Source organism: Dipodomys spectabilis, unplaced genomic scaffold (assembly GCF_019054845.1).
Source record: "Dipodomys spectabilis isolate Male_0828 unplaced genomic scaffold, ASM1905484v1 ptg000125l, whole genome shotgun sequence".
In the NCBI taxonomy this organism is placed as follows: Eukaryota; Metazoa; Chordata; class Mammalia; order Rodentia; family Heteromyidae; genus Dipodomys; species Dipodomys spectabilis.
Window position 1 is genome coordinate 19,476,224 of NW_024870802.1, and position 13,065 is coordinate 19,489,288.

General features: G+C 44.2%; 1 protein-coding gene across 1 annotated transcript in view; it reads right to left on the reverse strand.

Annotated features, from left to right (window-relative positions):
• The window catches only part of Marchf5 (membrane associated ring-CH-type finger 5), a 33,586-nt gene extending 23,758 nt beyond the window's left edge, over positions 1-9,828 (reverse strand). Inside the window, exon 1 of the mRNA XM_042689263.1 lies at positions 9,496-9,828. Within this exon, the coding sequence (XP_042545197.1) occupies positions 9,496-9,530 (35 nt within the window). The 5' untranslated portion in view covers positions 9,531-9,828. The remainder of the gene's footprint in view (positions 1-9,495) is intronic.
• Positions 9,829-13,065: the final 3,237 nt, after the last annotated feature.

A 13,065-nucleotide genomic window follows, 5' to 3' on the forward strand; every position in this document is an offset into this window, starting at 1 on the left:
AGACTTTCTTCTGCTGAGTTTATAGATGGCAATTGCTGTCAGAAGACCCACCTCATGGAGGATGAGAAATCCAGAAGAAACAAAGCTGAAAGATAGAAACTGCTAGATAGTATTGGTTAAGACATGAAATCGAGCTGTGGATAAAGTTAGAAATGGTCAAAATAGCTTATATGAGCATATGAAAAAGGACCAATGGGGGAAAAAAGAAAAGAAATGGACCATTAAATCTGTTGAGACTGTTTTGAGGAGGAGGAAGAGGCATAAGGAGAATAAGAGGGTAAGGCTGATGGGATACACTGTATGAATGTAAAGAAATGTTACAATGAACCCCCCCCCCCCCGTACAACTAATGAATATTAATAAAGTCTCAAAAAAGAAAAAAAAAAGACCACTTAATTTTAAAATATAGTTTGCCACTTTTAATCGTTATCCTTCCTTTTTTTTTATTTGGGGGGGGGGGGGGGAGTTGGGGAGTAGTAAGTGATGTAGTCCAGGTCTAGAACAAACGCCTTGAACTCAAGAACCTCCTTCCTCAGCTTTCAGAGTACTGGGATTACAGGGTATATAATATCATGCCTACCACAATAATTATTCCTAATAGTAAAATTTGTGAAGAGTTTAAGGAATATACATGGTTAGGCTGTCTTAAATCTAATATTCAAGTTCTCCTAAGTACACTCAATACTTGATGTAACAAGAAACTACATTTACAGAATTTACAGTCTAAATAAGGAACACACATGAGTACACAGTATCAAATTTAAAAACCACCATGAAAAACACTAGTGCTAAAAAAGTAATTAGAAATTAACACTGAAATGTGATGACAATAAGAAACACAGGGAAAGCTGGGTGCCAGCAGCTCACACCTGTCATTCTAGCTACTCAGGAGGCTGAGATCTGAGGATCACAGTTCAAAGCCAGCCCAGGAGGAAAGTCGGTGAGACTGTTAATTCCAATTAACTACCAGAAAACTGGAAGTGGCACTATGGTTCAAGTGGTAGAGCATTGGCCTTGAGCTGAAGAGCTGAGGGACAGCAACCAGCCCCAGAGTTGAAGCCCCACAACCAAAAACAAAAAGAGAGAGAGCAAAAGAGAGAGAGAGAGAGAGAAACACAGGATAAACATACACAGAAAACAGCTATAGATGAGCACATAAAATTTAATGAAAAAATGAAACAGAATGACAAAAAAGAATAAATAAGCTAGAGGTGAATGAGCCTATGTTTACATGCTAATGTGCTGGAGCAGGAAGGTTCTGCTAAGACAAAGCTAGATATTACCAACCAATGCTAATAATGAAGACCTCACTCCATAAGGTCTATTTGTGTTCCAACCACAGTTTATTTGATTTTTTTTAATGTGTAGAAAAAAAGTAGAGGAAGGGACTTATTAACAAAATAGTTTCTTACTATTATGAGCTATTACTAACAGTATCTAAATTAAGCAAGATGCAGCTGAGAGTAAAGCTTATCTTTGCAGAATCAAATGTATTAAAAGACCTGAGAAGCTGGGTGCCGGTGGCTCACACCTGTAATCCTAGCTACTCAGAAGGCTGAGATCTGAGGATCACAGTTCAAAGCCAGCCCAGGCAGGAAAGTCCGTTAGACTTTTGTTTCCAATAAACCACTAGAAAACTGGAAATGGTGCTGTGACTTAAGCGGTAGAGTGCTAGCCTTGAGCTGAAGGGCGCAAGGACAGTGTCCAAGCCCAGAGTTCAAGCCCCCTTCTAACAAAAAAAAAAAACAGCAAAGAAAAGAAATAGTATGTAAAATCCTTTCTTAGCCAAAACTGCTCCCAGTTTTCCAGGACTGACAAGTGTACAGATTCAATGAAAGGTGGAAATTGTTGAGACCTCTAGCCATCCTCTTGAGCTGTCCCATCTGAAGGATTCACTTCTGCTTTGCTTTGCTTTGCATTAATAAACCTCATCTTGCCTGACTTACAGTATCTGCTCTTTAATTCTTCCTGTAATGAAAGCCAGAACTCTGGCCCTTGGACCCATTGGACCCAGTGGTACAAATTTGATGCTTGTATTTTGTTTTTGAGATAACATTATATTAATCATGCCCCAGCTGGTCTCAAACTTAGCAATCCTCCTGCCTCTTTCTGAGCAGCTGGATGGAATTACAAGTCTACACCACTATGTCCTATTGAACTCTTTTTTAGTGAGTTTTGAACCAAGATCTATGTTACTATGTCTGGCCTCACACTCACTATGTAGCCCAGATGGGTCTGAACTTTCAGTCCTCCTCTCTCACCACTAAGTGTTGAAATTCCTGTGCCACCATACCCAGCTCTATTTTCTCAGGTTTTTGTTTGTTTTTGCCAGTCTTGGGGGTCGAACTCTAGGCCTAGATGCTGTCTTTGAGCTCTTACTTGCTCAAAGCTAGCACTCTACTAATTGAGACACAGAGCCACTTCCAGTTTTCTAGTGGTTTATTGGAGACAAAAGTCTAAGGGACTTTCCTGCCTGGGCTGGCTTTGAACTGTGATCCTCAGATCTCAGCCTTCTGAGTAGCTAGGATTACAGGCGTGAGCCACTGGCGCCTGGATACTATTTCTTTTCTTTTTTTTTTTTTGTCGGTTGTGGGGCTTGAACTCTGGGCCTGGGCGCTGTCCCTCAGCTTTTCAGCTCAAGGCGAGCGCTCTACCGCTTGAGCCACGGTGCCACTTCCGGTTTTCTAGTGGTTTATTGGAGGTAAGAGTCTCATAGACTTTCCTGCCCGGGCTGGCTTTAAACCGTGATCCTCAGATCTCAGCATCCTGAGTAGCTAGGACTACAGGCGTGAGCCACTGGTGCCCAGCTTCAGCTACTATTTCTTATCCTGAAATAATCCCTTAGGGTTTAGAATAGTTGTTTTCACCCATATTGGAAACATCTAGAAAGTTTTGGAAAATACTTCTGATATTTGTATGTCATTGGTCTTGGAAAGGATCTGTATTTTAAAATGCTCCTCAGGGGCATTGCTTTGGAATGAACTCCCTGCATGTTCTTCTTACCTGTTGCAGGTAATAAATCTTTCTCTACTTGATATAGGAGCTAGCATGTTAATAAGGAATCACGCTAGAGATTGCTGACATTAACAGAATGTCTTATAATACACAGCACAGTTCCTGCTGGGCACAGAGAACTGGAACAGTCTGATTGTCCAAGGCCAAATACTTCCCTGGTCCAACATACTGGAAATTAAAGACATACTGGGCTCAAAAATCTAATCTGGAGGCATGGCTCAAGTGATAAGAGTGCTAGCTAAGCAAGAATTCTTAGCAATAAAGAGGCTCTAAGCCCAAAAGCTAGTATTGGCAAAAAAAAAAAAAAAAACTTGCAACTTTGATAAAGCTGGTGAACAGAAACTGCATTACCCATCTCTGAGACAAGTGGCTTTCCTCTATAAACACGTATCATTACTATTTCAATAAACTTTGCTATTTTCTTTTTTTGTTGTTGTTGGTCTCAGGGTTTGAACTCTGGGGGGCGCTGTCCCTCAGCTCTTCAGCTCAAGGCTAGCGCTCTACCTCTTTAGCCACAACGCCACTTCTGGTGCTGCCAGGACTGGCTTTGAACCACGATCCTCAGATCTCAGCCTCTTGAGTAGCTAGGATTACAGGCCTGAGCCACCAGTGCCCAGCTATTTTCTTTTTTAAAAAGTTTTTTTTTTTACTCTTATCATAAAGGTGATATACAGTTACATTAGTCAGGTAAAGAATACATTTCTTTTTGGACAATGTTACTCCTTCCCTCACTCTCTCCCACTTTTTCCCTCCCAACTCAACCCACAATTCTCAACATAGTGTCCAGTGAGTACTGTTACTCTTTATTACTACATTCACTACATTTCCAGCCTAACTACAAATCTTCTCTTACAGGAAGTCAAGAACTAAGGACTCCATTCAAAACTTCCAGTAAGATACATTTTTTTCTGATCATGTTCATTTTTGGCTATATACTTACCAAGATGTAAAACCACTTTATTATGTCACAATTCTGCAGTGATTACCTTTGATGATGGTGTAAGCTATTCACAAGAAGATTAATTACAAAAACTTAAAAAAAAATTTATTGGCAGCACTGGGATGAAATCAAGACCCCAAGGCCTAGAGAGAGGGAGAGAGAGACAGACAGACACAGAGACACAGAGAGGGAGGGGATAGTACTGATTCATAATTTTTCATAATGTATATAAAAAACCCACTTATTTAATGAAACCTTTTAAGGACAACAAGATAGACAATGTCAAGAAATTATCAACACATTATAAATGTGCTTAGAAGTTTCAAGTGTCAAGAACTGATGTGAATTTAATAAATTAAAATCAAAATACCTAGAAATATTTTTAAATAATTTAAAGCCAGATTAGAGGTTATACTCTTGGCCAGCTAGAAAACAGCTTGTTTCCTGCACAAGGAAGTACTTAGATGAGATGGCAAAAAAGTATTAATTTTTTTTTTGGCAGGGGGTGGGGGGTGGGGGAGTGGCAGTCCTGGGTCTGAATTCTGGGCCTGGGCGCTAACCCTCAGCTCTTCAGCTCAAGGCTAGAGCCACAACACCACTTCCAGCTTTTTCTTTTCCTGCTTATGTGGTGCTGAGGAATCGAAACCAGGGCCTCACGCATGCAAGGCAAGGCTCTATCACTGAGCCAACTTCCCAACCCCACCAGTGAGATTTTAAAATGTTTCTACCACAAAAGACAATGTAATCTGTAAGACTGTCAAAAATCTAGACTTACTAATACTTTATAACAAATTAATGTCTCACAGATTGTTTAGTTCCTTACATAATAAAAATACAGTACTCAATATTTCAAAGACTCTAAAAAGTACCATCAATACACTACACAGAAACATTAGGAGGGGCTGGGAAGGTGGCTCAGTGGTAGGGCGCTTGCCTTGCATGCCTGAGGCCCTGGGTTCGATTCCTCAGCACCACATAAGCAAAAAGAAAAAAGCCGGAAGTGGTGCTGTGGCTCAAGTGGTAGAGCGCTAGCCTTGAGCTGAAGAGCTGAGAGACAGTGCCCAGGCCCAGAGTTCAGGCCCCATGACCAGACCCCCTCCCCCCAAAAAAGAAAAAAGAAACATTAGGAATCTGAGAATAAATGCTGTGAATCACTACCAGTTTATGGAATTTATAAAAGATAGTATTTTGATGATATAGGGGGTGAGTCATTGGAGTATATTATAAACATGTGTGGAAATCTGCCCCCAGAATGAGTGTAGGTAAATTAAAAAAAGAAAAAGTACCTCAACAGCAAGGTGCTGAATGTAGAAAACAAAAATAAGGGCTGGGAAGGTGGCTCAGTGGTAGAGTGCTTGCCTTGCATGCTCAAGGCCCTGGGTTCCACATAAGCAAAAAAGAATAAAAGCCGGAAGTGGCGCTGTGGCTCAAGTGGTAGAGCGCTAGCCTTGAGCTGAAGAGTTGAGGGACAGTGCCCAGGCCCAGAGTTCAGGCCCCACGACCGGACCGCCCCCCCCCCCCAAAAAAAAAGGAAGAAAGAAAAAAAAGAAAACAAAAATAAAATGGTTATTAATTTCTATTTTGTTATCAATATCACATAGGATATGTATTAAATTTTAAATTCCAAGAAAAAGGAAAGCTTATTTATGACCTGATTAGTCAGGTAAGAAATGTTTTTCTTTTTATTTGATAAGTAAAAGTTGTAGTATTTAAGTATACAACATGTACACATTGTGGAATGGCTAAGTCAAACTCTTTACTGCGATCCTCAGATCTCAGCCTCCTGAGTAGCTAGGATTACAGGCGTCAGCCACAAGCGCCTGGCCCTAGAGTGATTCTAATGTGGAGTTGGTTTGTAAACTCCTGACCTTGGCAATGAAGGTCTTTATAAGTCATGTTAAGAATCTACTTTTAAACTGGGTGTGGAGGTTCTTTACACACTGAAGTCCTAGCACTAACTATGCAGAGTTACACAGTAATTCCAGGCCAAGTCTGGGTTACTTAGTCTAACTTTGTCTCAAAAACAAAACAAAACAAAAAAGCCAGGCACTGGTGCTTACATCTGTAAACCTTATTACTAAAGAGGCTGAGATCTGAAGATCTTGGTTCAAAGCCACCCTACACAGAAAAGTCCATGAAGACTCTTATCTCCAATTACCAAACAAAAAGCTGAAAGTGGAAGTGTGGCTTAAGTGGTAGATTGGCCGGTCTTTTTTTTGTCGGCCGTGGGGCTTGAACTCTGGGCCTGGGCGCTGTCCCTTTGCTCTTCAGCTCAAGTCGAGCGCTCTACCACTTGAGCTACAGCGCCACTTCCGGTTTTCTGGTGGTTTATTGGAGATAGGAGTCTCACCGTCTTTCCTGCCCAGGCTGGCTTTGAACTCCGATCCTCAGATCTCAGCCTCCTGAGTAGCTAGGATTACAGGCGTGAGCCACCAGCGCCCGGCTAGATTGGCCGGTCTTAAGTGAAGACAACTAAGCAAGAGTTTGAGAAACTGAGGTCAAGCCCCAGTACTGGCACATGCATGCACACATGCGCACACATGCACGTGCACACATACATACATGCATGCACGCACACACACACTCGGCACATACACAAAAATATAAAGAGGGGCTGGGAAGGTGGCTCAGTGGTAGAGCGCTTGCCTTGCATGCATGAGGCCATGGGTTCGATTCCTCAACACCACATAAGCAAAAAGAAAAAAGCCGGAAGTGGCGCTGTGGCTCAAGTGGTAGAGCGCTAGCCTTGAGCTGAAGAGCTGAGGGACAGCGTCCTGGCCCAGAGTTCAGGCCCAACAACCGGACCCCCCCCCCCAAAAAAAAAGAAAAAAAATATATAAAGAAAACTCCATCTACCTTTAGTGCTGGGGATAATGGTAAAACATATTCCTAGCATTTTCCATTTCCTGGGTTCCATCATCAGTAATCAAAACAGTGAAAAAAACAACAAGCCAGGTACTGGTGACTCATGTGCCTAGGCCGAGTTCAAGTCCCAAAACCAAACACAATAAAAAATTGGCCAGGGGCTGGGAAGGTAGCTCAGTGGTAGAGTGCTTGCCTTGCATGCATGAGGCCCTGGGTTCGATTTTCCTCATCACATAAGCAGAAAAAGCTGGTCAGGCACTGACGGCTCATGCCTATCTACTCAGGAGGCTGAGATCTGAGGATCATTATTTGAAGCCAGACCAGGGTGGAAAAAGTCCCTGTGAGCCTCACCTCCAATTAACCACTCAAAAACTACAAGTGGAGCTGTGGCTTAAAGTGGTAGAGCACTAGCCTTGAACAAAAAGAGCTTAGGAACAGTGCCCAGGCTCTGAGTTCAATTCCCACAAAAACAAACAAAATTGACCTTTAGCAATGTCACAGCCAGCTGCTTCAGTAAAGGGCAGGTAGAATGTCTAAATTTCCTTTAAGAAGTTTTAAATGCTTCACTTCTTTTTCACTTTATAAAACCTCTGAACAATACTTGAAATCAGGACAGCTTTCAGATATGTTTTCTAAAAATCACCACACACAAAAAAGTGAAAAGCCCTTAGAATTCTTAGAATTAACAGAAATTATAAAATATTTTTGAAATTTAAGTTCTGAGGCCCTTCCATTTTCACCAGTAATAGGCTCTGAGCTAACTGGAACTGGCAGTGGCAGGAGGATGTCTCTGAACAGTGTGTGTGGAGGGGGTGCGGGGGAGTGGATAACTAGAGCTTGAACTCAGGACCTTAGCTTTTTGGTTCAAGGCTAGTGCTCTACCACTTGAACCCACAGCTCCACTTCAGGCTTTTAGCTGGTTTATCAGAGATAAGTGTCTCATGGAACTTCCTGCCCTGGCTTTAAACCATGTTTTTCAGCCTCCTGGGTAGCTAGGCTTATAGGCATGAGCCACTGGTGCCTTGCTGAACATATTTTTATAAGCCATGACCTGCCAGCATGCTGCTGCTACAACAAAAGCTAACAAATGATCAGATCTAGAGACTGACATGCTCGTAAATTAGTTCATACAACAATTATTTTCTGATTACACACTGAGTTCTATTCTAGGATTTAAGATAAACAACCATGAGTAGTTTTCCTTCCAGGAGTGTGTAAAAGGCATGTATATACAAATAAAGTGGAAACCCAGGTGCACACCTATAATGTGCGCTTTGGGGAGGCTAATGCATTAAGACAGTAATAAGAAGATCCTAAGCAATACAGCAAGGCCCCATTCCAAAAACAAAAGGGGGTGGCGGTGGATGGAGTGTTAGGTAAAACAACTGTCAGATAACCTGAAACAAGGGCTGGCCAATCATCTCAACTGAAAAGTCAAAGACATCTATAAACTTAGATGTGTCAAAAAATTCTAAGCAGCAGTACTCTGAGATGATTTGTGTTCTGGGTGTGGCCAACCTTACCACAGGTTTTTTTTTGGCCAATTCTGGGGCTTGAACTCAGGGCCTCGGCACTCGCCCTGAGCTGCTTTTGCTTAAGGCTAGCACTCTAGCACTTGAGCCACAGTGCCACTTCCGGCTTTTTCTGTGTATGTGGGACTGAAGAAATGAACCCAGGGCTTCACGCTTGCTAGGCAAGCATTCTACCACTGAGCACATTCCCAGTCCCTTGCCAGAGTTTAATTGGGCATAATCTCAATTAAGAAAGACCCTCATTTAACACCTTACAGCTGGGATCTTTTCTCAGTATGAAAAAGATTGAACAGGGTGGAAAGTGAGGTCTACTGAGAGCTGCAATCAACCACAAACATCACGGATTACCTCATACAATTGACTACCACAGAAAGCAAGAACTGACTTAGGGGAAAATGGATTTCAAATTGCCAAAAACACGTTAGAACTCATTGCCTAGAATTTCAACAGCAGAGGGAGAAGCACCAACTTCACCAACTGGAAACCCCCAGGAATGGGCAAAGTGGCCCCAGGCCAAACAGAAACTTTCAGTGAACTCAATGATTCGTCAAGTGTGCTAAATGTTTAATGTGGACTCGTGGCTGTTTTCCATAACCTCTACTCTGGTTATGACCGTTAAGGATCCCAGGAGGATCCTCTGACCTTACAGTTTGTGAGTGGGAACGGGATGGGGGTTGAGAGGTGAAGTGAAATCAGGCTTTCCAAAGAATACCTCCTGGTGTTTCGGTTTGAGGAAAGAGGCTTCAAGTGAGTAGGGAGTCATTTCCCAGGAGGACAATCTGGTTCTTCCCGGGGCTATGGCAGATGACCACTTTACAACACACGTGGGGGAGGGGGGAGGGGAGGTAAAGGAAATTCATTCCAGGGGTAAACACGAGCTCTTCGGGACCGTGTGCAAACAAAACTAGATGCCACTCCTCAACTAAGTTTCTAAGGCATTGATCCAGGCCGCCCACTCTGGCCTCTCCGGAGTAAGAAGCAAAACTTTACCGCCCTCTCCCAGAGCCCCCGACTGTGGAACTCTCCCCGCTGGCCAGGTTCCGCTCTTTTGGCAGCTCGAGGCCGGGCGCGGGCAGGGCCTGAGCGAAGGTCCGCGGCTCCGGTCTCACCACGGCCTCCCCCTCGTCCCCCAGCCGTCAGTACCTGTCCAGCATCTGCTGAAGGGCTTGGTCCGGCATCTTCTACGGGGCCGGCGCGCTCGGCCAGGCCCAGGGACAATAGCACTGAGAGGCGGAGGAGTAGGCCTCAGTCCCGCGGCGGCCACGAACTCGTCACCCAGCCTCCCGGAGAGGCTCCGCGAGGCCGGCGGCGGCGGTGCGCGGCCAGCGGGCGTCCGGAGGGGGCAGTGGGGAAAGAGGAGGAGGAGCCTGGGCCGGGGAGGAGGCGATCGTGGCCCGGGTTCCTGCCCGTCGGCCCGGGGTTCCGGTCCATGGACCGCAGGCGCCAAGTTGCTGCCGGCGGAGGAGCTACCTCTGTGAGGTAAGAGTCACCGCCTCCGTGCGCGCCGGGGTCACGACGCAGGGCGGCCCCAGAGCAGCCTGGGAGATGTAGTCCTCGGACCGTCCCCGTTGAGAGGCTGCACAGCCCGCCGGGACCACCGCCGCCGCCCGCGCCCGCCGCCGCCGCCGGGCCGGCGCCCTCCCGTTTTCCTTCCTCCAGGGGGGAAGAAAATGTCCTTCGGGCCGCTTTCCGGGAAGCAGCAGGATGTGTCGCTCCCCTGGCAGTAGGAACAAGGTCAGTCCTCCCTGTCTGGGTTCGTGTCCTCAGTAATTGCCCTCAGGTGGGACCGAGCCAGGTGAGGGGTGGAAGCCTAAGGACCATTTCTGGGCCCGCTCCTCAGTCCCGGCGGTGGCGTCGGTAAGAAGTCACCCCCTCCCCCCCCCACCCGGACTGGATCCAGCCTGTGTCCCACGTCAGAGCCCATTTGGGGTGTTGTGGGGTGGGGTGTTACACAACCCCCGCAAGGGTTCGAATGCTTTAGGGCGTGACGGGGGGGCCCGGCTGGGTCCAGGGGCTGCCTGGGCTCGGCCGTTTCCACCCGTGTCTAGGGGTGTGCTTGGAGGTGAGGGCCACGGGTGGGAGGAAAGGATGTCCTGGAGCTGGCTAAGAGGCACGCATTGGCTTCCTCAATGGGCCATCAAAGGCTCTGGGGGACTGGCCGACTACCTCCAAACAGAATGTGTCAGTGAATAAACAGCTCTAGCTGCCCCAGCTGCGTTGTCATGGGTGTGTGTGTGTGTGTGTGTTTGCGCGCGCGCGTTCTTCTGCTGTGGATCGGTGTGTGTGTGTGTGTGTTTGTGTGTGTGTGTGTGTGTGTGTGTGTGTTTGCGCGCGCGCCTTCTTTCTGCTGTGGATCGTTGATCCATTCCTGGTCTCCTTGACACCTCCAAGCAGGTGCATGGGGCTGGCGATCCGAGGGGACAAGTCCCAGATCACTGCTTGGGCTCTGCTCTGATACTCTAAGGGATAGCATTGGCGGCTGGAAAGAGCTGTGGACTAAGCAGGTGCTTAATTGGGACGACCTGTGGCGTTCTCTAATGCTGGCTGTGATTTGATAGGATGTTTGGTCTTTTCCCCGTGATTATGCTTATTATTTTTATTTTTCAATTTTACTTTTTTTCCTTTGAAAAACCTACAAACAGAATTCATAAATAGACGTTCATTTCAAAAGCCAGGAAATGATAAAGTAATTATATCTAATTTCTGATGCATGGTGTTTGATTTTTCTAGAACTGAAAACATTTTCAAAATTCTTTTAATGTAGATTTACTAATTCTCTGTTCCTAATTCTCTGTTCAAAGTTTACTCTCGAATGTATTTGAGCACATTGTCAAGATAAATAAAATGACTTATAAGTTTATTTGCCCTCTAGTTTTTGGAATATGCTTTGTGAAGGGCTTTAGGGCATTATAATTTCACCTTTTTCCTATGAGAAGCTGGAAGGGAAGGAAAATGAGCATTTAATTTAGTGAGAGTATCTAATACTTATTTTTGCTGTGTATTGTGTAAGATTTTCACTACTTCTTAGTCTGCCTAAAAACCACCATTTTATCCTACACCTTGATTAAATTAGCATAAGCTCTGTCTAGTTTTATGGGATATACTAAATGGAATACTTATCACGGAATTTTTTTGACCTTAAATTAGAAAACATGATGCAGTTTTGTTGATAGCAAAGCCTTGTACAAATTGATCTTATTATACCAAGAAATGAAGTTTATATTTACAGTTTTATGAAAGCCATTTCCCTTGCTGTCTTAAAAACTCTTTGACGTAGGGCTGGGAAGGTGGCTCAGTGGTAGAGCGCTTGCCTTGCATGCTCAAGGCCCTGGGTTCGATTCCTCCGCACCACATAAGCAAAAAGAAAAAAGCTGGAAGTGGCGCTGTGGCTCAAGTGGTAGAGCACTAGCCTTGAGCTGAAGAGCTGAGGGACAGTGCCCAGGCCCAGAGTTCAGGCCTCACGACCGGACCCAAAAAAAAAAAAAAAAAAAAAAAAAAAAACCTCTTTGACGTAGAGAAAAAAATTCTACTTACTGGAGTGTGGGGGTATAGCTTAGTAGTAGAGTGCTTACCTCGCTTGTGCACAGCCCTAAAATTTGCTCCTCAGCACTACAAAAAAAAAGTTTCTGAGCTGAGCACCAGTAGTTCATGCCTGTAATCCTAGCTACTCAGGAAGTTGAGATCTGAGGATCATGGCTGGAAGCCAACTAGGGCATTAAAATCTTCAAGATTCTATTTCTAATTAATCACTAAAAAGGTTGGACTTTAGGTATGGCTTAAGTTACAGAACACCAGCCATGAGTGAAAAATCTGAAAGCACTAGGCCCTGAGTTCAAGCTGGTAGTGCCACACAAAAATTTTTCTGTTAATCACTGGAGATTAGTTCCTGATCAAATAGTTGCATATTTATCTTCCAAGACAAGAAAAACATACATTATCTACACAAAGATTTTTGACTGTTGATACCAGCATTATTATTCCTAATAGCTCAAAATGGAAACAACCCAAATAATTAAAAGAACCCAAATAATTAAATATACATGTAGTATATACCCAGACAGTAGAATATTAGTAGGCTATAACAAGAATAAAGTTCTGATACTTGCTGTAACAGTGAAGTCTTAAAAACATATTAAGGAGAATGAGCCACTCACAAAGACCACTTATTAAATCATTCCATTTGTATAAAATGTCAAAACATGGGCCAATCCATAGAAACTAAAAGTAGATTCATAGTTGCATAGAGGAATTGGAGACAATTGAACAGTGACTAGTGAATATGAATTTCCTTTTAAGGGTGCTGAAAAGGTTCTAGAATTGGGTGGTGGTGGTGTTTACATAATTTTGTGCATTACATCATAATTGAAGGTGAAGCAAAATGAGATTTGGGTCATGTTGGGACTGCTCTGTAACTTAAAAAAGAGAGTTATACATTTTAAATAAAGGAGCTGAACATGATGATGCATGTCTATAATCTTAGCACTCAAGATGCTAATGCAGAAGGCTGTGAATTTGAGACCAGACTGGGCTACATAGTATAGGATACACCCTCTCTCCCCATAAAAATAATAAAATGAGTGACTCTTATTCATTTGCTGACACCTGTAGTCCCAGCTACAACAGGCACAGGGATTCTTTTTTCTTTTTGGTGCCAGTCCTGGGGCTTGAACTCAGGGCCTGGGTGTTGTCCCTGAGTTTCTTTTTCTCAAGACT